At 40.8% G+C, this 26,647-nt stretch overlaps 1 protein-coding gene across 2 annotated transcripts in view; it reads left to right on the forward strand.

Annotated features, from left to right (window-relative positions):
- IGDCC3 (immunoglobulin superfamily DCC subclass member 3) overlaps nt 1-10,142 on the forward strand; it is a 68,938-nt gene extending 58,796 nt beyond the window's left edge. Inside the window, exons 6-14 of one of the 2 annotated variants that reach the window (XM_051980842.1) lie at nt 399-557; nt 1,818-1,983; nt 4,079-4,326; nt 4,765-4,929; nt 5,115-5,306; nt 6,533-6,637; nt 6,905-7,043; nt 7,787-7,994; nt 9,011-10,142. In XM_051980842.1, the coding sequence (XP_051836802.1) occupies nt 399-557; nt 1,818-1,983; nt 4,079-4,326; nt 4,765-4,929; nt 5,115-5,306; nt 6,533-6,637; nt 6,905-7,043; nt 7,787-7,994; nt 9,011-9,178 (1,550 nt within the window). In that variant the 3' untranslated portion in view covers nt 9,179-10,142. Of the gene's footprint in view, nt 1-398; nt 558-1,817; nt 1,984-4,078; nt 4,327-4,764; nt 4,930-5,114; nt 5,307-6,532; nt 6,644-6,904; nt 7,044-7,786; nt 7,995-9,010 lie in introns of both variants that reach the window. The other variant, XM_051980841.1, reaches the window with a different exon arrangement.
- The last annotated feature ends 16,505 nt before the right edge of the window (nt 10,143-26,647 follow it).

A 26,647-nucleotide genomic window follows, 5' to 3' on the forward strand; every position in this document is an offset into this window, starting at 1 on the left:
TAGAATTGGAAGAAACCTTCGTGGAGACTAATTTAAACCTCTCAATTTACAGAGGGGGGGAAACTGAGGTACCAAGAAGGTGCACACCATGCCTAAAGCGACTTAGCCTGTCATCGACTGAGATAGAGTTAGAATTAGCGCTCTTAACATTTGACTCAGTGTTCTTAATACTCTTCAGTGCTGTTTCCTTTATCTTCCAACCTGAGGAGAAAATAAATCAAAAGGCTAGGGTCTCGCATCTCAGGGTAAGAGGGAGAAGAGTGAATTGTGAGACAAGTTAGAGGTCTCCTCCCTTGGGGAATTGATATCCCTCCCCTCTCAATACCTGTCCAATTCTTCCCTCCCCCTTTCCCCACCATGACTCTTTCTGCCCACTTCCATCCCCATCTCCTGTCTAGATGGTCGCCCCATTGGAGTGGAGGGGATTCAGGTTTTGGGGACAGGAAACCTCATCATCTCTGATGTCACTGTCCAGCACTCTGGCGTCTATGTCTGTGCTGCCAACAGACCTGGCACAAGGGTACGACGTACAGCCCAGGGCCGGCTTGTGGTTCAAGGTATGGACTTTGAGGGGAGAATAAAGGAGAGAGAAGCTCTCTCATGCCTTCTTTGATCCTCATCTGAATTCCCATCCCTCATCCTCATACATCAGTCTCATTCTCATCCTCATTTCCATTCCATACCCACCTCTCACCCTATTTTCCTATCCCTCATTCTTCATTCTTCATCTCTATTTCTATCCTTTTTTCCCTTTTTCTCAATCTCCATTTTTCATCCCTACATCTTTACTCCCATCATTTCTACACTCACTGCTACAAGCTCAGAGACTTACAGGATGTTCTTACTTACATAGTATCATTATCATATAATAATCTTAGTTCTGTTACTATGTAGTATCATACACTGCATCAAGAACAAAAACTAATCACATTGTATCGGTCAATGAATCTGTATGCATCCTTGCCTCCATAGTGAGCTGTCCCTCATCCAGAGCTTGGACCCATATTTCAGTTTTCAGGGTTAATCCTTGGTTGTTTCCTCATGAGAGCTGTGAGTAGGGGATGGGGGTAAAGAGAAAATTAGTGACTTAAATGCTGGCTTGTTTAGCATTCCATGTGCTACTAATCTGTCTAAATGAAAGTGACGGAGCGTTTCATTTGTGGAGTGTTAATGGAGCCTTCTGCCTCAGGATTGGTGGGAAGTGGAATGCAGGCAGGCGGGGAGCAGGGGATGGTGCTCATGGCCCATCCATCTTCCAAGTCATTATAGCCTGCAAGGAACAGCCAAACCTATTAGCACATTTATTTATTTAACAATTTTCGAATGGGGAGCTCAGCTTGATCGTTTTCGGATAGAAATATCAGGCATTGCCATTAAAGTGGAAGCATCTCTCATATATGCCTGGAGAAGGTCCAATCAGGATGCTCCCAGATTTTGCACATGGCCCCAGTCTCTTACCTCTCACCAACTCCCTCTCTCCCCATCTTTACCTGAGAAGGCACAGAATCATGGAGTGTATATATGGTGGGGGTTAAGGAAACTAGATGAAGGGTCAAGGAGGATCGGGGTCAATAGGGACTGAGATGGGAAGAGAAAGACACTATTATAGGAGAAACCTAAGATGGAGAAATATTGGATGTCTCGAAGCCTTAAGAGATGGAAGAGTCCTTTTTTAGTCATTGGAGATGAGTTATGTTGTTCCTGGGCCTGTCCTGTCATGCAGAAACTTCTGGGTTCCTGGCCTTTCCCTCTCCCATTTCCCTGCCTCCACATCTTCACCTTTTCTCTTCCAAATGCTTGTCTCTGCTTTCCACCAGCCCCTGCAGAGTTCATCCAGCATCCCCAGTCCATCTCTCGCCCAGCTGGAACCACGGCAATGTTTACCTGCCAGGCCCAGGGAGAACCACCCCCCCATGTTACATGGCTAAAGAACGGACAAGTCCTGGGCCCTGGAGGCCATGTTCGTCTCAGGAACAATAACAGGTACTAGCTCTGTTCAGAACAGAAAGGTGTGCTAGAGTGATAGAGTGATGGAGATGGGAGTGGCAGATCCAAAAATATGCTCTAGAGTAAGTGGTAGCTCCATGAAAATAGATGGGACTCTTGATAATCTTTTTTTTTCCTGAGGAAATTGGGATTAAATGACTTGCCCAGATTCACACAGCTAGGAAGTGTTAGGTTTCTTACAGATGGGACTCTAACCAAATCCCATATAGTATTTGGAAACTTGCATAGATGGTGAGGTGAGAGAAGCTCAGGGGATAATTTCATTTTACAAAAGGATTCTTGGCTTTTCTGAAATAATTATCACAGGTTCACTATACACCAATATTCTTGATGCATTTAAATGTATGATTTTACCTACAAAATCCAATTTGCACATGGTTGTTTAGAAAACATATATGTAATCTGTGGCTGAAAAGTCTGGATTCATATGGACCTGAATTCATATGCTGAAGGGTTCCTTATCATAAATTTCTTTGGTTCATGCTCCCATTAAGGATTTATCTAGGGAAAGAGGGATTAGCCTTGTGTCTAAATAGACACTCAGCTTTCATCAGGCACTAAAGCTAACAAAACATCCAAGACAGAGCAAGTTTTATTCTAAGAAAAATGCAAAGAACTGGTATCTGAGCCTGTAAAATAATCAAGACAACTCCTCTTTCCTTTACATTGGACTTCACTGTTTTCTCCTGTAAGAAGAATGAATTCGGGATTCCTATAGAAAAAAATAACCATCATTTTTGAGCTCTAGTTTTTAAAATGTAGTAATAATAATGATAACATTTATAACATATATATAGCACCTAGTCTGTCCTAGGCAGTGCATCAAGTGCTTTACAAATATTATCTCATTTTATCTTCACAATAACTCTAGGAGGCAGATGCTATTATTATCCCATTTTATAGAAGGATTTGAGGCAAAGAGAGTTTGGGTGACTTGTCCAGGAGCACACAGATAGCAAATTTCTGAACAGATTTGAATTATGGTCTTTCCGAGTCCAGATGCAGTATTTTATCCATTGTGCTATCTAACATCACTTCCCTTGTCCTCTTAAAAGCCACATTCAAAAATCACCACTTAGGTGAGTGAACGAGCCATGAAGTTGGGTCAGTGCCAAACCAGAATTCCTAGGGAATTCATACCTTGTTTAGGAAATCCACAAGTTGAGTCTTATCAGATATCTCAGGGGGAGCTGGAGCATATCTGACCATACATGATATAGATAGGGAGATAGAAAGGCAAGGAGGAAGGGAGGAAAGAAAAGAAAGAAGGGAGGATGAAAGGGAGGAATGGAGGAAGAGTAGGGGATAACAGGGATAAAATGGGGATTACAAGAGGAAGGGAGAAAGAAAGGGAATGAAGGAAGGAAAGAAGGATGAGAGAAACTGAGAAAGGAAGGAAGGGAGGAGAGAAAGAAAGAAGAAAGGAAAGAATGAAGGGAAGGGAAAAGGAAGGAAAGAAGAAAAAAAGGAAGTGGAGTACAGGGGTGAACTGTTTGTAATCACCAATGTAGGGATGTCTCAGCATATATGGAGAATTGTTCATCTTAGCTTACTTTCACGTGTAAAGTTGTGTCTTTATTTAAACAGAGTAGAGAACTGTGCACAGCAATGGATAAGATCAAAAGAGACCATTCCTAAGAACCAGAACAGTCTGGCCTTGACAGTTTGGCAGACTTAGCTTTAGTCTCAGGTTCAGTTTCTTCATCTGAAAAAAATGGAGTTAATGACAGCTGCCCTATTTGCCTATGGGAATTCTGTGAGAGCTCACAGAAAAAGACATGACATTGTTAAGGGAGTGCCAGCCTTAGAGTCTGGAAGGCCTGAGTTCAAGACCAGACAATTTATTCAAACTTTCAGTGCTAAGATTATAAATTAAGATGAAAAGCTGACCTGTATCCGTAGGGTAAGGTTTTACTCCTGGAAGGCCCCCAGATGGAAGAAATCACAAGTTTTGTGATTCTAAAACAACAACATGGATATAAAAACTGCTTTGGAAAGTTCCAAGTGGTGTCTCTACTTTCTGGATCTGCATTCGGTTGCTGTTACCCACTCTCTCTCCACTTTCTTCCAGCACACTGACTATTTCAGGGATTGGCCCTGAAGATGAAGCCATCTACCAGTGTGTGGCAGAGAACAGTGCTGGGTCCTCCCAGGCCAGCGCCCGGCTGACTGTGCTGTGGGCTGAGGGACTCCCAGGCCCTCCCCGGGATGTCCGTGCAGTCTCTGTGTCTGCCACTTCTGTCCGAGTGTCCTGGAGTGAGCCACTGCTGAATACCAAGGAGATCATTGGCTATGTCCTGCACATCAGGAAGGCAGCAGGTGGAGCCAGAGGGGGCATCCCTCAACTTCAGTCTCCTTGTCCCCTTCTTATCTTTACCCCATTATTTTTGGACTCTCCTTCCCCACCCCCAATGCTGGCTCTCCTCTTCCTTCTCTGTCAGTTAGTCAATGAACATTAATTAAGTGCCCTCCAGGTGCCAGGCACTGAGCTAGCTAACTAGTCTTCCCTCTTCACATTCCTATACTCTTACAGCTCCCACACTGGCTTTCTCTCCCTGTCTTGGCTACCTTCTCCTACTTCCCCCTTCGCAATATTGATTCTCCTCTCCTCTCATGTTCTGAGTCTCTACTTCCTCCCTAAAGTATCTTTGAATATTGCTCTTTGAGTCTTGCTCTCTTCCCAAAACTTGGGAGTTCCTTACCCCAAAGCCTCCCTTTGGACTCTTACATTCTTCCTCTTTTCTTCCCATTTCTCAGACCCCCCTGAGCTGGAATATCAAGAAGCAGTTAGCAAGAGTACTTTCCAACAGCTGGTGAGTGACCTGGAACCTTCAACAAGCTATAGCTTCTACATCAAAGCCTATACTCCTCGAGGAGCCAGTTTGGCCTCTGTCCCTACCCTGGCCAGCACTTTAGGAGAGGGTAAGATCTGGGGGTTAAGGGGAAGGGAGGCATTGGGAGAATGGCCTACTCGGAATCCTAAAACCAGAAGGGGTGACCAGGGAGTAATCTGAGTCTCAGGGGCAGGGGAGGAAAGTGCTAGGAGGACTGGGCTGGTGGCTTTGTCCATGTTCTGTCTCTTTCTAAACCCACCTCTTGCTCTCCAGTTCCTGCCCCACCACCACTCTCCATCAGGGTTCTGAGTAGCTCCTCTGCCCAGTTACTCTGGGAGCAGCCCCCCAAGCTGACACAGCGGGATGGTGGCTTCAAGCTTTTTTACCGCCCAGCGAGCCAGGCACTCTTCACCGGCCCCATTGTACTTCCAGGAACTCTCACAGCCTACAACATCACCCAGCTGGGTAAGGGAACCAGGGTCTCATCACCTATCTGGGTGCATCTGACCTCATGGATCCTGTCGGGCAGTGGGGTGGTATGAGATTGTTGATGTGGTCAGTGATGTGGATAAGAGTCCTGGAACATAGTGCTGATGGGTGTGTGTGTGAATGTAGTTAATAAAGAAGCACTGAGCCAGCATATGGTGACTGATGGGGCTGGTGAGGGACCAGCTAATGGTCCATGTGATCAATAAGAGTAGTTTGTGAGGGTTGCTGAAGACTAATAAAGTAGAAAAGGGGTAGAGAGTAGTGATTGGAAGTCACTTTACCCCAAGCCTTCATTCAGTAACAAATATTTACTAAGATTTGTTATGTATGCAGTAATAAAAGACATAAGGAATATTTTTAATAGTATCCAACTCTTCATAACCTCATTTGGAGTTTTTTTGGCAAAGATACTAGAATACTTTGCCATTTCCTTCTTCAACTCATTTTATACATGAGGAAACGGAGGCAAATCATGTTTAAGTGGCTTGCCTAGAATCATATAGCTAGTAAATATCTGAAACCAGATTTGATCTCATGATGAGTAATCTTCCTGATTCGAAGCCCAGGGCTCTTTCCACTGTGCTACTTACTTGTCCTTATGAGGAAGATATAATCTTTGAATTAAATTATAATCTAGTAATAGGTGATGATACAAATATAGATAACCATAATATATTTGATTATATGCTAAATACTATTATGCAAACAGAAGTCTGTGGGAGGTCATTACCAATGGCAGGATTGAAGAAGGCCTTATGAAGGAGGTAACATTTAAATTGGGCTTTTGAGTTGAGGCAGGTGAGAGAGTAATAAAATGTATTTCAGGCAGAGTAAACATAAAACAAAGCCTGGAAAATAGAGGACTTGTTCAGGAGACAGAAAGTATTAAGAGTGTGGCTAGAATATAGATTTCATGGAGGTTATTAATGAGATAAATCTGGAGAGATAAGGTAATACTAGGTTGTGGAGAGCTTTGAATGTCACACTACAAAACAGAACTCAGAAGGTGTACACCAGCAAGGTCAGTCTGGTAGCTAGCTATGAGCAGGCTATTGATCATCCTGTCATTCCTTCCTAAACGGAGGTCTCTGGTTTCCCAGATCATGTCCAGAGTCCCCTATTCTTAAGGAGACAAATCACCCCTATGAGGGCTGGTTTAGTCCCATGTCTGCTCTAAGGAGCTTCTTTCTTCTTGCCCACAGATCCAACTGAGGTGTATGAGGTAAAGCTCCTGGCTTACAACCAACATGGGGATGGCAATGCTACTGTCCGATTTGTGTCTCTGAGGGGAGCCTCTGAGAGGACAGGTAAAGGTAAACAAAGAGGGAACAAGAGGGAGACACATGGGCAGGGAAGTATGGGAGGTCTGGGGAGATTCGGCATCAGGGAGAATGAAACTTGGGGTTCCGGGCCGGGGGTCCAGAGTTGACTGGAGTTACTCTTGGCTCCCATTTCTGCCCTGAGTAATAGTTGAAATTATGTGTATGCCAGGAAAGGAGGATTGGGAAAGAAGCAGAGAGATCTACAAATTGAGTCAACTGTAGCTCCCCTAACCTGGTATATCCTTGTTTTAGCACTGAGCCCCCCCTGTGACTGCCGGAAAGATGAGACAAGTAATAAGACCTCTGCCACAGGCATCATCATTGGCATCCACATCGGAGTCACCTGCATCATATTTTGTGTCCTCTTCCTTATGTTTGGCTACAGGGGCAGGTAGGGCCAGTTTGCACCAGGATGGGGAGGGAGAAGAGAATAAAAGAGAGACGGGGAAGGAGCAGGAGGGTTATTGGAGGAGAAGGTTTTCTGTCTTGTGCTGCCAGGGAGTCCTGGCTCAGGAGGGAGACCACCACCCCTTCTAGCCATAGGAATGGGAGGACACCCAGCCTGGGAGTGGAGGAAGGATCAGATTAGGTGGAGGATGGGCAGAGACTGATGGACAGAGGTTCAGTCAAGTCATTTTGTGTATCTAGCTTGTTCACCATTTCTCCTTCAATTATCTGTTTTTAACCTGCCTTTCTAAGTATTTCTCTTTCTCTCAATATGTCTCATTCACTTTTTTAAAAAATAAAATTTTATTACTATTTTTATATCACCTGAAGCTTTCCTGAAGTGTCCTCCCATTTTCTCATCAGAATCATAACTTATGAACTTCATTCTTTTATTCTTTCTCTTTCTCATTCTGTCTTTCTACCAATTTTTTGATCACTATTTCTATGATTCTCTCTCTCCTCTTTCCCTTCTCTATAGCTTTGTCTCAATATGTCTCTCCTCTTGTTCTCTGACTCTGTAGTATATCTTCCCAGTGGAATGTAAGTTTCTTGAGGGGCAGGTGTTTTGTTTCTGTTTTTTTTTTTTTTTTTTTTTTTTATTTAACCTTATCTCCAGCCCACTTCCTGGCACATAACAGATGCTTAATGAGAGACACTTGAATTGATTGTGTATGTCTCTCACTGTAGGCTCCTCCAATGTAAGGATGTGGAAGATCAACTGTCCCCTCCCCAGGGGCCCCGGAACCAGAGGGACCTAGGCATTCTGGCCCTGAATGGAATGGGCCAAGGGGACCGAGGCCGGCTCAATGGGGACGAGAAGAGATTGGATTTGAACGAACTGGAGCAGCTATTCCCACTTTCTCTGGGTTCAGGGCAGCAGGGAAGCAGGCTTGTGGTAAGTCATCAGGGAAACAAAATATCAGTGTCAACTTACTAGACATTGAACATGATGTTACATGCAGAAGGATTAATACCCTGACTGATTCACTTGTGACCAACTGATGGAGGCTCACCATTTGTAGTGCTAATCTCAGACCTCAACTACAGTCCCTCAGGCTTCTTCCTTGCTCAGATTCCTTCTAGGTACTGACCCGGATGGTGACTAATTACTCCTTGGTCTTCATATCAGACAAGTGAAATCCAGAGAAGATAAGTCAATGACCTGGGGTCATGTAACAATGAATGAAAGAAAAAAAATTGATTAAATAGTTATTATGTACACAACATTGTACTAAGTACTAGGGATACCAATAGAAAAATAAAACAGTTTCTGCTCTCGGAGAGTTCACTTTCTAATTGGGATAGACAACAGGTACAAGAAGGTTTAGCTTCAGGATAAATGAAAAGATCCAGTGAGCCAAAGGGTAGAGCAGATGAGCCCTGAGAATATCTCAGTAGATTTTAGGGTACAAGCGCAGAGCAGATGGTGACCTTGGTTATCTTCCACCTTACTAAAGGATTCTGATTTGTAAGTCTGTTTATCTAAGAATTGGGAGCATCTGTCTCCTCTCCTTTGGTGATAGGAAGAAGAATAGAATCTGGAGGTCCCAGCCAATGATTGTTGGGAAGAGAATGGGTTTGGAATTTCTTCTTGTGGGCTGTGGGAATTGTTGGGAAGTGAGGATGATGGGGAGTGGTAGAAATATCAACTGGAAAGGAAGGGTACATTGGCAGGAAAGTCGGGGTAAGGCTTCCTCAATGTCTGCTTCTCCAGTCCTCCTACTGCTTGTTGGACACCGGACGGTAAGAGCAGGGGAGGGGAAGACCATTCTGAGGCACTTGCTTCTATTAGCATGCATTCATTAAAGCCCCAGCACTGAGTCTTGGTGAACTTCAGGGTCCCAATGGAAGGCTGGGATTGGGGGGGGGGGGGGTAGCATTCCTAATATTGCCTTTTCTCTCTTCCCTTAGCTGGAGCCTGGATCCCCAGCCCCATGTGATGAGACCCAGCTTTCCACCCTCCCTCCTGATGAGCTCAGCATACTGGAAGAACAGATAACTGAGATGTCCTGTCTGGCTGCAGGCATCCCACCCCAACAGGATGAAGTGCCCAGCCCCAGTCCCACCAATGAAGGATAGTTTGCCAAGACTTACCACAGTCTCTCCAAGATGCCCCAGCCGGCCATATTTGGACAATAGCCAATGTCTGTTGGGCTCTGAATGGTGACTTCTTAAATCTCAGGTCAAAGGAAAGATTTCTTCTATCAAGCTATGTCTGATCAGAGGCTCCAAGGGCATTCTCCCAGTGCTCATCTGGGCTAGAGTCACTGCTAGGGAATGTATTCTTTTTTTTTCCCTTCAGGTCATTTAGGCCTGATCCTCTTGCAAGAGATGCTTTCATGGGAGTAATGTGGAGAAGGAGTCTCCCTTGGTGATCCTTGTAGCCAGCTCCCTGATACTTTTCATGACTCGAGATTAATTTTCTTAAAAAAAAAACAAAAAAACTTAAAAAAAGAGAGAGAGAAAGAGAAAGGAAGGTGAATCTTTCCAAATTGACTCTAAAAATATTCTCCTTCTTCCCTCTTCATCCTTGGCCCTGGCCGGGTCCCTCTTATATTGTTGTTCTTCCAGTTGACTCCGTCCCACCCTGGCCAAGTGGCTCTGTTCACTTCCTCTTTTCTCAGGATGGTTTTTTGGCTGTTTTGACTCTTGACTACAAAGCGTCAGAGGCACCTCAGCACCTACCTCAGCCGGAATGAATGTCCTTGGGGGAGGGAAGGTCCAAGGACCCACCCCTCTGATCCCCTAGAGCCCTGTAGGAGCTTGGTCCTTGCTCTATCCTACCTCAGGTCCTGACTTTGGGCCCCCGAGCTCCAGGGCCTTGTTTAGTCCAGATGTAAAGAGAAAAAAAAAAAAAAAAAAAAAAAAAAGCACTTCTAGGCGCAAAAGCAAAACTTTTTCTACCTCAAGGTTCACTCCAGGTCACTTGTTTGTGTCACTGGGCCTCCTATCCTCTTCCTTTGGTCTTCCTTCTCCTTTCTTCTGTCTCCAATCGAGCCATCCTTGTTAAAGATGGCCCCTTGATCTGCTGTGAGAGGAGAAAGGATAGATAGAGTTGCCTATCCCATGGAAACCCTATCCCTTTTCTCCCCCTCCCTTATTCTACCCCTGTCCTTTCATAAAAACAACGTTTTTAAAAAAAGAATTTTAAAAAGTAAAACATGGATCTGAAAACCCTGGTGACCCATTCTCATGGTTATCCCCTTCCCCCAAATGAACCATCTCCTACTCTTGAAGTCATCCTTCCTTATTCCCACTCCTAGATACTCCCCTTTCTCTTTCATCTGGTTTCCAGACTCATCCCCTCCATTCACCTCCATTCCATTCCAATTTCACGTCTATCCTATCCCCTAATTTACCTCCACTGACCTCTATCTCATTCCCTAACCAACTCACCCCATGCCCAATCCTAGCCCCGCTTCTACCTTATTCCTACAAGTTTCTCACTAGCTCAGCTCCCTCAGTCCAGCTCTCCCATCTCCATTTACTCCTGTTAAGGCATAGATCCCAAGTGATTGGAGGTAGATGGAGTAGACACCCTAGAATGTACTATGATTGTGATGAGTGTGTGTGTGTGTGTGTGTGTGTGTGTGTGTGTGTGTATGTTAATGTCCAGGCAAAGACCCCTGGGACACCAGCTAGACCTACCCACTTCATACCGCTCCTGGGAATGGTCTCCATTGCCAGATATTGGGCTGAATCTATTTTTAAATGATGGCATGAATATTCATGGTCTTTTTGGGTTTTGTTTGATTTTGTGATTGCTCAATGAACAGAAATGAGAAGAAACAAAATAACTATTTTTGATTAAGCACAGAAACATTTTAATAGCAAAAAGAGCAACCCCACCCCTTTAAAATGTACCCCTCAAATATGAGAGATTAGACTCTTAGGGTCCTGCCTTCCAACTACCCCTTTCCTTTATTAGCTAATTAGGTTAAAGAATTGTGATGTTTAATAGCAGTAGGGTTGTGTGTCCATGGGGTTTCAATGGGTAATGTAGTGACAAAAATGTTCCTCTTTTCCAGATGCTCTGTTAGCAAACAGAGGTTCTCAGAGCATCCTGGTCTCATTCACCAGCCAAGTCAAGGAGGTTGGAAGGGTTGGATCCAATGAAGACCACTTCTTTCATCACAAAAATTCCACTTCCAGTCCCTGTTTCTATCCTTCCTGGGGTGATAGAGCAAAAAGAGGGGGTCCTAGAAAGGGAGTAGGGAGAGAAGGAAGGGGGAGCTGAAGCCCTGGGCTACCTAGGAATTTCTTGCTGTCTACTCTGTCTGACTGAATAAAGTCCTGTTGCCAAAGTGATCACTGGTGTATATGGCTTACTGAGCATAGTCAATGGTGGAGAGGGTGGAAGTTGTGGGTTGAAAGTTGTAATGCTATGATATATTTGGGATGGTGTAAGAAGAATGCCTGCCTATGGCATCTTTTTAAAGAAACTGTTTTATTGATTAACTCTCATATCCTCCTCTCATATACCAGAATAGTTTTTAAAAAATCCCCCAATTGACCTAGGAACTATGTGTACAACATTCTATTCCTATAAGTCACTACCTCTTGACCTAGAGGAGAGAAATATGTTCCAGATCCAATTGTCTGGAGCCAAGATTATTTCTTATATTTCATTTGGTGCCACGTCTTTTGGCATTGTTTTTATTTACATTATTGAAATCTATAGATTTTTCTTTTGGTTTAGCTTTCTTTGATCATTACCACTTTATACAAGTTTCCCCATGTTTCTATGAATTTCTTACTTTTGCCATCTCTTATAAGTCAATAATATCACATTATGTTCATATGCCACAGTTTTTCAGGTATTACCCATAATAAGAACCCACCCTTTGTTTCTAGTTTTTTGCTACTATGAAAATTGTTCTTATGAACATCTTGGTACATATGGTATTAATTCTGCCATGTATGTGCCTAATAGTGGATTTAGTACATTTTCTTCTATAACCCTGTGGAATCACAATAGCTTTTTGTTTTGTTTGTTGCAATCTTCCTGTTCCAAACTTTCCTAGTTGGAATGGGGCTAATTGAGTGGGCAAGAGTACAAGCCCTGCCCAGTGTCCAATTTTACCTTTAAGCTCTCTACTTGGGAATAATTGGCATAGCCCAGCACCTTGCCTAAAGGAAGCCAAAGACTAGAAAAAATCAGCAGAACTGTTGTCACCTCTCCACTGATCTCTATCATGTCCTCACTTGGTATTCATTGGGTTTTTATGAGGTTTTAATCTCTGGCTTCTTCATTTGAGTTTTCTCCACTAGACTAAGCCCATCCTGGCATGGTCTGTACCCCTCAGGATTATAGTTCTATTGAAGGCCATTTGGTTCCCCTCTTGATTACTATATAGGCACAAGGATTTCACGTCCAACTCATTCAACTTTATCCCTGATCTTTTCTTTGCTGTTCTTTCATTGATGTCCAGCTTCTGGACATCTGCTAGATTTGTCGACCCACATTATGATGGTTCCGATAGCCCCAAATTCCAATCAACTTCTCTTTTACAAAAATTTGTCCCTCTTCAGATATGGAGCAGGATCATCCTCATTACCCAGAAACCAAGTGCCTCAGAAAATCTCTCCTGCTGCCTCTTTAAACCCTACCCTCTGGGCCAACCCTCTCCAAACTAGGGCCTTCATTCTCCCTTTTTCTGTCTTCCTCTTCCCTGTTCTTTTCCCCTAGGTGAGGGGTGGAGAACAGGATAGTAATGATACAAGTAGAGGATTTTAGGACCTGGATTAGTAGCCAATCATATGAAAAGTCCTTGGGGGTAGAGGGTGGGGAAGGGAGGTGATTAGTAGACCACAAACTTACTATGAACCAATATGGGAGACAGCTGTTTACAAAAGCTAACCCCATCTTAGGTTACATTAGTGGAAGTATAGTGTCCAAATCACGAGAAGCAACAATCATGTTGTTCTCTGAGCAACTCAGAACACATCTAGAGTGCTGAGTTCAGTTCTAGGTCCCACATTTTAAGAGTAACATTGAATAACTGGAAATCTGCCCAGAGGAGGATTATCAGGATGGTCAGAAGTCCAGGAGTCACATAAAGATAATCTGAAGGAACAGAGGATAGTTAACCTGTAGAAGACAAAATCTGGGAAGATGATTATCTTCACATATCAGAAGGACTTTCATATACAAGAGGGAATAGAGAAGTTGACTCCAGAGAACAGAACTATGTTTGAGACATGGAAGTTAGCAAGGAGATAGATATTGCCTTCCTTAATATAAGGAAGAATTTCTTAAGAACTAGAATCATCCACCATATTGGATTTTTCAGGTAGTAAGTTTTCCTTCATTGAGGTGTGAAAGCAGAATCTGGATGGCCATATTGTAAAAGAAATTGCTACATTAGAAAGGGGGTTAAATCAGGTGATTTCTGAGGTCCTTTTTAGCTTCAAGACTCAATGATCTTGTCATTCTCTCACATTTATTTCATAAGACTGCATTAGGAGAACAATTTATAAACTCAATTGGGAGTAGGCATTAAAGCCCATAAAAACCCATGAACATCTTAGATAAATTACAGTATTGGTTTAAATACCCTCCCTCCCACCCTACCCCCAAGTCTGATTTATGCAAAACTTGAGTCTAACCTATGCAATGCACTTCTATTTCCTTTTTTTCTTTCTGATCCTATCCTCCTGAAATGAAAGTTGGAGTTTGCTGTAATTGGTCCTACAAGCTTCGATTTTTCCTCTGTGTTCTTGTGTGTGAGTCTATGAATTTGCCACTAGTGCCTGATTGTCACAATCAAAGACACCACAGGAACCAGGTACCTCCCTTTGGCCCCTTGGTGACCAAGTAGGAGAGTGTATTGAATGCTAAACTTTGAATCAGGAAAATTTGGGTTGAAATCCATTCTCAGAGATTTGTGGAAGCTCTATGTCCCTGGTCACATTACTCCACCATCACATTACTATCAATCATTATTAGTATAGCTGATGGTTACTATCACCATATCATCACAGAGTGTTTACTCTCCCAGAGTGACACATCCAGCATCTGGGATCCTTTGTTCTCCAAGGAGGTCCTATCCCAAAACAAGGATACTGCCCTAAGGCAGCAGACCTGGCTCCATCCACATTTCTCTTCTGAGTCATCTTTGCTATCCTGACCCCACCTGTGTTAGAGAAGCTGTGTACAGAAACCAGAGAACAATTACATAAAGGCAGAAGACACAAATCCAGCAAGAACTAGAAAAAAATCCCCAAAATGAGAGATGGAAGAGAGACAAAATAATTATGACATAAAAGGATCTCCTTGGAGCCAGCCCTGCCTCTGATGCCTGTTAACTGTGCCTCCATGAGTGAATCATTTGTTGGCTTGTTGTCCCATGTCATTCTATAAAGCTATATTGCAGATAAGCTGTCAATCTGTAGAGGAAAGGCTTTTCTACATTGAGAATTCTCCTAAATGAATGAAATTGAAGATTCAGACCCTACCAAAAATTATAATAGTAACTGGTGTTTATAAAATGTTTTAAATTTTACAAAACTTTTTAAAAACAGATTTTACAAAACTGTTACATGCACTATCTCATTAGGACCTCATATCTCCTCCTGATTTGAATGGTGTCCCCATTTTAAAGATAAGAAAACTAAGACTCAGGAAAGTGAAGTGCCTTGTATATGCTCATATAATATGAGGCAGGATTTGAACCATCCACTCCAGTGAATTGACTGGTACGTTAAAGGCAGTAATAATGCCATAATAATGCCATAGTCTTCCAGTTCTGGGTTCTAATTCAGACTTTGCAATTAATTAGCAATGTAATCTTGAGCAAGTCACTTCTCTCTGAGACTCATGGCTTCCAAGATCTCTTCTAGCTTTGATGCACAAAAGATCCATGATTTTTGACACAAGAGGATGAATGAAGGTGGGGAATTCACTGGGAATGCCTTCAATTCTGCACTAAAAGGGTTGTTGAGAAGACAGGGACAAATACATGTAAGGAAACTAGAGAGGAAGTTCTGAGGGCAAGGATGTCTATGATCAGTGAGGGACTTCTACAGAGAGAAATTCCAGGTACTCCTCTTCTCCACAAGTGGTGAGATTTTTGTCACTGGGGGCTGTGTTGAGATTGTTCCTGCTGCCATCATATGGAAACATCAGGGATTGCAAGTTTCAATAGATAAACAGAATCGTAAAATGTTAGTATTGGAAGATATTTTAGTGTTAGCTCTTTCAGAGCTTCCTGATCTTATAGAAAAAAAAAAGTGATGTTCAGAAAAGAACAGTCATTATTTCAAGGTCATACAGCTAATGAGTATCAGAATTGTGATCATAGACTATTATAGAACTTCCTTCCTGTTAAGGCTCTCTCCCTCAAGAGTAAATATGTCAACATGCCCAGCCTGTGTTTTTTGCATGGTTTTGACTATGGTTTAAATACACCTCTTTTGATTCTTCTAATTAATTTTTTTCAATTTAAAAAGTGTTTTCCTCTCTATCTCATCCCTCTCAACTGGAAAATTAAAAAAAAAAAAAAAGAAATCCTTTGTAACTAAATATATAAAGCCAAATAAATCAATTTCCATGTTGGCCATTTCCAAAAATATAAATCTCATTCTGCACCCTAAGTCTATTACTTCTCGTAAATCCTCTAGAATCATTGTTGGTTACTGCTTTGCTTATAATTCTTAAGTCAGTGAAAGAGATTCTTCAGAGAAATTTGGAAAGTTTGCATAAACTGATGCAGAGCAGGGTAAGCCAAAACAGAACAGTTTATACCATAAAAACAACACTAAAAACCAACAACTTTGAAAGACTTATGAAAACCTCTTCTTATTCTAAATTTTGTGCTGATTCCACCAGTCATTCTATCTGTCATGGTTTATATAGCAATACGCTTAAACCTGTCCTGGGTGTTAAGAGTTATACAGAAGATTATCAGATACATTTTCAGGTTTTGAAAGACTTACTATTTAACTGGAGAAAGAAGATATAATCCATATGAAATCAGAGAGAACAGTTTCAATAGAACTATATGGTTCAAACTACAAATATTTAAGAGCAGGGAGATTAATCTGAGTTTGAGTATTCAGGGTGGTTTCATGATGGAGATTATCTGTGAAGTCTACATGTTTTGTTTTGTGCTTTTCCCCTTTCTGGGAATTCCCTCCCCTTTTTTCTCAATTATCCAAATCCATTAAGTCCCTCAGGGACTTGGCCCTTATTTTCTCCAGGAGCCGTTCCCAGATCACTCCAATCCATATACTGAGCTCTCTCTCTCTGTCTCTGTCTCTGTCTCTGTCTTTCTCCTTCTATCTGTCTGTTTGTCTCTCTCTGCTCCTTTACTCAATAGCCAGTCAGTATTCATTATTAATGATTGCTAATCTCTAGGCCTGGTGCTAAACGCTAAGGAAAAAACCAAAGACAAAAAACACAGTTCCTGCTCTCAAAGAGCTCACATTTCACAGGGTTTGTTTTCCCTCAGTCATTTTCAGTCGTGTCTGACTCTTTGTGACCCCTTTTGGAGTTTTCTTGGCAAAGATAATTGTAATGATTTGCCATCTCCTTCTATAGTTCATTTTACAGATGAGGAAGCTGAGGCAAACAGAGCTAAGTGACTTGCTCAGGATCATACAACTAATAAGTGTCTGAAGCTGGATCTGAACTCGGGTTTTTCTGACTCTAGTTCTGGCACTCCATGCTACGTAGTACGTAACTGCTGTCTCTAATGTGGTAACAATGTTCAAATTATTCTGTACATATAAGATAAATGGGAGGTAATGGGAGGCCATCTCAAAGAGAAAGCACCAAGCCAGGCGTAGGGATGGAGAGATACCAGGAAAGTCCTCTTGTGGGGTCTGAGCTGAGTGTTGAAAGAATCCGGATATGGCAAGAAGTACAGACGAGGAGGGAAAGTGTCTCAGGAATGGAGAGGAGAACATGAAAAGGCACAGGACAGGGAGATGGTGTTTTGTGTAGGAGGTACCGTAAGAAGCCCGAGTTGCTTGATTATAAAATATGTAGAGGGTAGTTAAGTGTAAAAAGACTACAAAGATATGAAGGATTGTGAAGGGCTTTGGAAGCCACACAGAGGAGTTTATAGCTGATTCTTGAGGAAATAGGGAGCCACAGGTATTTATTGAAAGGGAGGGAGTGTGTGTGATGGTCACTTCTGAGCTTGAGGGAAATGACTTTGCCAGTTGAGCAGAGAAAGGGCTGGTGTATGAGTGTGTGTGTGTGTGTGTGTGTGTGTGTGTGTGTGTGTGTGTGTGTGTGTCCTATTGTGTTAGCTATACCACTCTTGTTAAGCAATTGGCCACACTTCCTATTGTTTTTATTTGGTTATTTGATTGTTACTTAAGAGAGATAGAGAAGTTTGGGGAGAGAGAGCTGATCTTGAACTGAGGAAAATTCACCTCAGACACCTAATAACTGTGTGACTCTAAGTAACTGAACCTCAGTATCCCCAGGAAACTCTCAAAGACTTAAATGTCAAAGAAATCATAGCTTTTCATTGGTGGAAAAGGTTACTATCAGAAATTCCCTACCCTGATGAATTAAAGATACCTAGTTTTTTTTTTTTTCCATTGTGTCTTTTTTTTTTTATTATTTAACTTTTCAGGAAGACCTGAATTTATTTATTTGGTGAAACAATTAGGGTTAAGTGACTTGCCCAGGGTCATACAGCTGGTAAATATTTGAGTGCCTGAGGCCAGATTTGAACTCAGAGCTCTATCCTCTGTGCTAACTAGCTGCCCCCAAACCCGAATTTAAATCTAGCCTCAGATATTTACTAGCTATGTGACAATGCTCTGTCTGCCTCAGTTTCTCCATCAACAACATGAGGATAATAATAGCACCAACCTCCCAGTATTATTATGCGGATTAACATGAGGTAATATTTATAAAGCACTTTGCAAACATTAAAGCATTGGCAACATTTTAGCTGTTAGTATTATTACAAGGCATAGTCACTTCTTCCCTCAAGGGCCCATCACTGTGACTTTTTTTTCTCTCCAATCCTACTGGAGCTAGGACAGAGGTTCTTAACTTTTTTGTGTCTCATGGACCTCTTTGGGAGTCTGTTGAAACCTAGGGATCCCTTCTCAGAAAAGTGTTATTAAATGTATAAAAAAGTACAAAGGTACCAAGGAAACACCAGTTTTGATAATTGAAAAGCAGGTAAAAAACATAGGGGCAGCTACATGGTGCGGTGAATAGAGCACCAGCCCTGAAGTTGGGAGGACCTGAGTTCAAATCTGATCTCAGACACTTAATACTTCCTGGCTGTGTGACTCTGGGCAAGTCACTTAACCCCAATTGCCTCAGGTAAAAAAAAAAAAAAAACAAGTAAAAAACAAAATAAAACAAATTAGTGGACCCCAGATTAAAAACTTCTATTCTAGGGGAAGGCAGAACAGTAAAAATCATATTATGCCAATAGATACATTTAAATAATTTAATGAAATATAACACTCAAATTTCTCTTTTAAAAAATGAAAATGCACAGGACAAGATATTTGCTTAATATGATAAAAAACTACTAATATGGTAAAAAACTATCTTAATATGGTAAAAACTTCAGAAGACCTGCGTCCACAAGGGTCAATGGAAGATTTCAGGGAACCTTTCAATTGGGGTAGAAAAAATTACACCACTATTTTCACCTACTTTTTGTTTTCTTTGTAATCCTGTATGCTTAATTTTAGGCTTTAAAAATATTCCTCTGAACAGAGCTCCTTAGGCTTCACCAAACTATCAGAAGGATCCATAATACAAAAAAATATTAAAGACTCTTACTCTAAAAGAAAAAACAAGTATTATCTGTAATGTGGAAATGCTAGAGGACTTTCCAAAAAGTTCTGGGATAAAGCAAGGATATCCATTATCACCATTATCACATCACGATTCAACCTCCTCTCCCAACATGAAACTTGAGCTCAAGTTCTGTCTCTAACTGGCTATGTGACCCTGAGGAAATCATTTAATTTTTCAGTATTCTAGAACAGAGCACCTCAGCCAGATCCAGATTAAAATGTAATTGGGAAATGTTTGACAAAATACATAAACTATAATACAACATTGAGATTGTTCATTTGTGGCTTTCTAAGCCAATATGCCCCAGAAAGAGTTTAAAGCCATGCTTTAGGTAATTTTCTAAGACTTTGAATTGCACAGTAACTCTACACCACATCAGAGTTTCCTACATTGATAAGATCACCATCCTATTCCCATGACAATCATTTTACTCAGAGGCCATCTAGTCTAGCTGAGATGCTATGGGAGGGAATCACCTTAACACCACAAGATGTTTTTTTTTCTCACCAACCAGCTGAGGTCTTGGAGAAAAACGCAGTGTCAGTGGATAGAGCTTCAGAAGAACTGGGGTTTTAGGCCCAGTTCTTTTAGTTACTGGCTGTGTGACATTGGAGAAGTCATCTTGCCTTTTCCTGTTGATTAAAGAAATATGTGACCTAGGGCCAATTTTCCTCTTTAAAGCACCAACCTTCGAAAAACCAAGTCATACATCCTATTTCAATTTATTCACTGAAAGAGCCTGGAATGTCCTTTGTCTGAATTGGGAGCCTTTGAAGTGACCGGACCAGACTATTGATTTATTTCCATCTAACCTCTCTCTTTGAATCCAAAGAGGTCAAGGTTAATTATATAATAAAACAGACTGTGTCCAGCTGTCCCCTCCTTACTCCCACAGGAATAGGGAGCCCCAGATCTTTCTGAGCTGTTCGGTGGCTGTCTTAGCTCTGTTTTTCTATTCTACCCTCATTTCCTTCATCAGAGCTCATTAAGAAGAAGAAGAGGGGAAAGCCCTCTCATTTCCTCTAGAAGAGATAAATTTTAATTTGTTGGGAATCCAAAAAGGGGATTTAAATCACATTTTCATTCAGAGGGTAGCTGTTGGAATTCGATGCTACAGACCTTTCTTCCAGAGCTAACAGGGGGAGGAGAAGGAAAACTGATCTGGATGAGGGAAACTCCAGGACTGCATCCCACTAATAGATTCTTAATTTTATAAGAAACCACACACAGAGACCTGATCCATGATACTCTGTCCAGAGTCTCTTTCAGCTATTAAGGAATCCAAGGCTAACCCTTCCTTAGACATAATATTTAACCAACAAGGGTGATATTTTTCCTGAAAAAATCAATAGCTATGTGAATCTTATTTCTGCTTTTAAAAGGGGGCTCTTGGGAATAGAGGAGCTGCTCTCCAGCTAGAGACTGAAAGCTGCCCCGGGTCGTAGAATTTTAGAATCGAGGGTTTAGAGTCCCTCATTTTACAAAAAAGGAAACGGAGTCAAAATATGTATCTAAAATCACAGAGGAGATAAACATCAAGATAGAGATTCAAATCCAGGTCTTTCTATCCTTGGATTAGACTGCTGCCTCCCACTGGGACTAGTAACAAAGACAGCAGGAGCTCTGAATGTGTGAGATGCTTTTCTTTTGAAGGGGTTCAGCTGGGATGCACTGGGATGAGGCTTTAGTGTGTTTCTGAAAGCTGCTGGTTCCAGATCAAATCTTGCCTTGGGGTGTATGTCCCCCTTTGTCTTTAACCCAGAGATGCTGGGTACCATTTTCTGTGGTCTGTGACCTGGATAGACTACCCAAAATGAAGTCAGTAGACATGTACTGAACATCTCTCTGTTTTTGGTGAAGGCACTATCCACTAGCCTCCTTCCAATTTCTTGGGGTCACAGTTTCATCATTATTCTGGACTCCTCATCCTCCCACACTATACAAAGATAACCAAGTGACACATCTTCTTGCCTCTATGTCCATATCTTTAATATCTGACCTTCTCTCACTATTCACACAGTTACCCCTTTGGTTCAGGTTCTTATTACCTCTCACCCAGATTATTGCAACAGTCTCCCAGCCTCAGTCTCTCCCTGTTTCAGTCTATCCTACACACTGTTGCCAATGTGATTTTTCTTAAGCCCATATTTGACCATGTGACTCCCCTACTTAATGAACTCTAATGATTTTTGTCTTGCTTTTAAAATCAAATATAAACGGTTAAATTTTTAAAGTTCTTCATAACCTAGCCCCAACCAAGTTCATTGAATAATTATTACCCTTCCCGCACCTTGAAAGTGCAGTCAAACTAGCTTGCTCTTCGTTCCCCACACAGGACACTCAATCTCCAGTCTTTGCATTTTGTACTGGCCACTCAATATACTTGGAATGTACTCCCTCCTTATGTGTATTCTATCATTTTTCAGTCATGTCAAACTCTTTGTAACCCTATTTGGAGTTTTTTTTTTGGCAAATATGCTGGAGTGGTCTATCATTTTTTCCCCAGTTCATTTTACAGATGAAGAAACTGAAATAAACAGGGTTAAGTGACTTTCCCAGAGTCACAGAAGTATCTGTGGTCACATTTGAACTCAGGATGATGAGTCTTCCTGGCTTCTGCATTCTATCCACTGTACCTCCTAGCTGCCCACCTTACCTCTGCTTTATAGAATTCCTCTTTTCTTTCAAAATGCAGTTGTGATATACCACCTTTAATATGAAGTCTTTGGATGGTTTCCCATCCACCCAAACTGCTAGGTCCTTCCCTTCCAAACCAAAAGGGGGCTCTTGGGAATAGAGGAGCTGCTGTCCAGCTAGAGACTTTGAAGACAAATATATATCTCACCTTTCTAAATCCTGGAAATTCTCGGCATACTTAAAGAACCTTAGGCATTGTTTTGTTAAAGAATGTTTTTATTTTATTTTTCTCAATTGCATGTAAAAACAATCTTAACATTAATTTTAAAGATAATTTTTAGGTTTAAAATTTTTTCTTCATTGAGAAGACAGCACTTTGACATAGAGTATACATGTGTAGTCATGTAAAAGATATTTCCATATTATCCATGTTGCTGAAGAGAAGACTGATCTCCCCCTCAAAAATTAAATAATTAGAAATATTCTCCTTCAATCTGCATTCAGACTCTATCAAGACTTTCTCTGAAGATGGATAACATTTTTAAAAATTTTAAATAATAGTTTATTTTTCCAAACGCATGTAAAGATAGTTTTCAACATTTATCTTTGCAAAATCCTATGTTCCAAATTGTTCTTCCTCTCTCCCCCTTTCCGTCCTCCCCAAGACAGCAAGCAATCTGATATAGGTTAAACATGTGCAATTCTTCTAAACATATTTCCATGTTCTTTATGGTATGCAAGAAAATTCATATCAAAAGGGAAAAAAAGCACACACCAAAAAACAAGCAAAAACAACAACAATGATAACACAAAAGATGAAAATACTATGCTTGAATTCACATTTGGTCTTCACGATTTTCTCTCTGGATGACAATAGCACTTTCCATCACAAGTCTATTGGAATAGACATTGTTCTCTTGAAGGCGTTACCTAGTGCCTTTCCCTAAAGACTCAACATAGTTTGTGCGGCAGAATTCTTTCTTTAAAAAAACAAAAAAAACAAACAAAAAAAAAAACCCTATTTATTTATTTATTTTAAACATTCATTTTTATAAGGTTTTGAGTTCCAATTTTTTTCTCCCTTCCTTCCTCTTCTCCCTTCTTCCAAAAACAGTAAGAAATCCGATACAGGTTATACATGTGCAGTCATGTTAAATGTATTTCCACCTTGGTCAATCAGAATAAAAGAAAAAAGCACAAAAAACCAAAAAAATGAAAAGAGTATGCTTTGATCTGCATTCAGACTCCAGAGTTCTTTTTCTGCCTGTGGATGGCATTTTCCATCATGACTCTTTTGGAATTGTCTTGGATCATTGTATTGCTGAGAACTAAGTCCATCATAGTTTATCATCACACTATGCTGCTGTTACTATGTGCAATGTTCTCAATATGAATTCGTGTAAGTCTTTTCAGATTTTTCTGAAATCTGTCTGCTTATTTCTTGTAACACAATAGTAGTCCATCACATTCACATGCCAGAACTTGTTCAACTATTCCCCAATTGATGAGCATCCCCTCAATTTCCAATTTTTTGTATATAGAAGAATTCTTAATGATGGAGGAGAAGACAACATACAAACACACACACACATATGATATAATAAACAAGGTAATCTCAGAGAAAAGGCATAGAGGCTGACTAACAAAGGTTTTTTTGCAAAGGGTATTAAATTTTTTAAAAGCCTTTTATTTTCAAAATATATGCATAGTTTTCAACATTCACCCTTGTAAAACCTTGTGCTCCAATTTCTTTTTCTGCTTCTCTTCCCCCCACTCCTTCTCCCAGACGTAAGTAATACAATATATGTTAAACATGTGCAATTCTTCTATACATATTTCCACAATTATCATGCTGCACAAGAAAAATCAGATCAAAAAGGGAAAAAAATGAGAAAGAAAACAAAAAGCAAGCAAACGACAATAAGAGATGAAAATACTCTATTGTGATCCACCCAAGAGATCCAAAGTCTCTCTGGGCGCAGATGGCTTTCTCCATCACAAGCCTATTGGAACTGGCCTGAATCACCTCAATGCTGAGAAAAGCCACATCCATCAGAATTGATCATCGAATAATCTTCTTTTTGCTTTGTACAATGTTCTCCTGGTTCTAATCAAGAATGTAAAACTTTAGCTGAAAATTGAAGAGCGCCAGAGAAACTAGGAGGTAAGGGTGAGGAGGGGAAGCATTCCAGGCAAGGGGTCAGTTAGCCAAAATGCCCAGATAGAAGGTTTTGGGCAAAAAAACAGCAAGGCCAGCATTCATGGATTGCAGAAAACATTCTAAGGAGAAAGATTGCTCATATTTAAACAGAGCTTTCCTTTTATTCTCTCAGTTGGACTTTGCAACAATTTTGTGAGATAAGTACCATTATTAGGGCAGCCAGGGGGCACAGTGGATAGAGTGTTGGTACTAGAGTCAGGGACACTCACCTTTACAGGTTTGATTGTGGCCTCAGAACTTACTTATAGGTAGCTGTGTGACTCTGGGAAAGTCACTTAACCCTGTTTGCCTCAGTTTCCTCATCTGTAAAATGAGCTGGAGAAAGAACTAGCAAAACACTCCGGCACCTTTGCCAAGAAAACCCCAAACGGAATCACCAAGAATTCGACATGACTGAAAGCAACTGAACAACAAAAATATTTCTATTTCTCTGTTTTTCAAAGGTTGGGCTAAATAGTCTCTCAGGTCCCTCCCTCATCAAAAGTTCTGGGAACTAAATCTGACTGTCTGTATATCTGTTCATCTTTCTTTATTCTACTTTGCATACAGAAACAAAAATAATAGCTCCCTATCCCCACCACCCTTTTGTGGTTTCTTTCTACCAAGCTTCATCAAATGCTAGAGAAAGAATGATTAAGATGAATGAAATTTAGTAATGAAAATCCACGATTTAAACAGCAAATAATTTGCAAAGAGAGGATGTATATGCTGGCTTGTAAGTAGGACCTGATGGATTAATGAGGGGAGCAGTTATCAACAGCCATCTCTATTTGCTGGATCTTTTCTTCCACAAAGCTTCGTTTCTCCTCTGAGCTCCTCTGATCGTAATTTTTTCCTTTTCTGACAGCCCTTTGGAAAGGTTCTTGGAGTGGAGGGAGCAGGACAGATTTCTAGCCCTGGAAACACCGTGGGTCAAGCTTTCTTTCAAGCTGAACAGCTCATAATTGGGGGTTTGGGAGTCTCAGCATGACCTTGGAGCTCCTGACTTGTTGTCATCCTTTATGACCACAATAAGAAATGGTATAGGTTGGTCAAGTCAATCAAACACTGTAACCAGCTAAATGGGAAGCATTCATCATAGCCCCTTGAGCCAATTTCACCACATCCTGATCTTTATATCCAGAAAGCAGTAGTGTAGAACAATAGATTTCTGGCATCAGGAGGAAGTTTAGAGATCATCTAATATAAGCTTCTCATTTTACAATTGAAGAAACCAAGTTCCAGAAACAGAAAATGACTTGTCCAATGTCACACAGCTAGTTAGTAATAGACTCCCTCAAAGCCATGGTTTAAGGGTAAGGCATAGTGAGGAGAGTGGTCAGCCTGGAACACTCATTTTTATGAGGGCTTCTTTTACTGATAAGTGAGTGGGCAAATCACTTAATCCTGTTTGCCTCAATTTCCTCATCTGTAAAATAAGCTGGAAATGGCAGAATCATTGATCTTGCAGTCAAGAAGACTTGACTTCAAGTCCTTCCTCAGATATTCACTAACTGTGTGACCTTGGCAAGTCACTTAACTCTGTTTGCCTCAGTTTCCTAATTTGTAAAGTGAACTGGAGAAGGAAATGGCAAATCACTCCAGCATCTTTGCCAAGAAAACCCCAAATGGGTTCACAAAGAGTCGGACATGACTGAACAATGACAGCATTGAATACGAATATGTGGGATATGTGTTTTATCATATCATGCTGGTATATATAATATATAATATAGGGTTGTATATAATATTGGATAGGAAAACACATGTAACATATAGATTATATATTTCATTATACCACGCTATTATATAGGATTGTATATAATATATAATTATGTAGGATTTATATTTCTCTATATGTTTACATATACTGCTATATATTATGTATAATATAGGCTTAGATAGGATATATATTTTACTATGCTATACTGTTACAGAATTTTGAATATAATATATTGTAGATATGATTTTATATTTATATATATATAGTAATATAGTTATGTATATTATATATACACATGTATTTATACATATTCATATATCCATATATATAAATATATCCATATTTATACATATCCATATATCCAACATATGTTTAGTTGTTTCAATCATGACCGACTCTTCGTGACAACATTTGGGGCTTTCTTGGCAAAGAGTGATTTGACATTTCCTACTCCAACTCACTTTACAAATTAGGAAATTGAGGCAAACAGAGTTAAGTGACTTGTCAAAGTCACACAGTTAGTGAATATTTGAGGAAGTCTTCTTGACTGCAAGATCAAACTTCTACTTGCTAACTCATGCTTCCTTTCATTACATACTCCATGCTTCTTGAATTTAGTAACCGTTTCTAAGCATATTGGATACTGACTTTGTCTTCTCCCTGTTCCCAGGGGCAGGTGCTAAGTTGATTCCCTATGTCTTACTGAAATGCATTGTTTATTCAGTTCTGTGAGCCCCTTCTCAAGTCCCTTATACCTCTGCCAGTTTTCTGTCTCTGTAGCACATTGGAAAGAATGGTCAGGAGACCTGAGTTCTAAACCTCACACTGATTTTAATTTCCCTTCTCTAGATAACAATCTCATCATCTCCAAAATGAGAAGATTGAATTAGTGAATCTCTAGGGTGTTTTCCATTCTAAATCCCCAGAGGTCTTTTGAGTTCCAGACCTATTGGTAAGCAGCTCGGGAGCAGTGGGTAGGGTGCTCAGCTTGGCTCATCATCCTGAGTTCAAATCTGCCCTCGGACTAGCTGTGCGACTCTGGGCAAATACTTCACCGTTTCCTCATCTGCAAAATGAGTTGGAGAAGGAAATGGCAAATCACTCCAGTATCTTTGCCAAGAAAGCTCCAAGTGGGGTCATGAAGAGCCAGTTGCAATCGAATAAGTCTCCTACACCAATCGTATGGAGTCGCATTCCTTCTAC

Source organism: Antechinus flavipes, chromosome 2, assembly GCF_016432865.1.
Source record: "Antechinus flavipes isolate AdamAnt ecotype Samford, QLD, Australia chromosome 2, AdamAnt_v2, whole genome shotgun sequence".
NCBI classification, from domain to species: domain Eukaryota; kingdom Metazoa; phylum Chordata; class Mammalia; order Dasyuromorphia; family Dasyuridae; genus Antechinus; species Antechinus flavipes.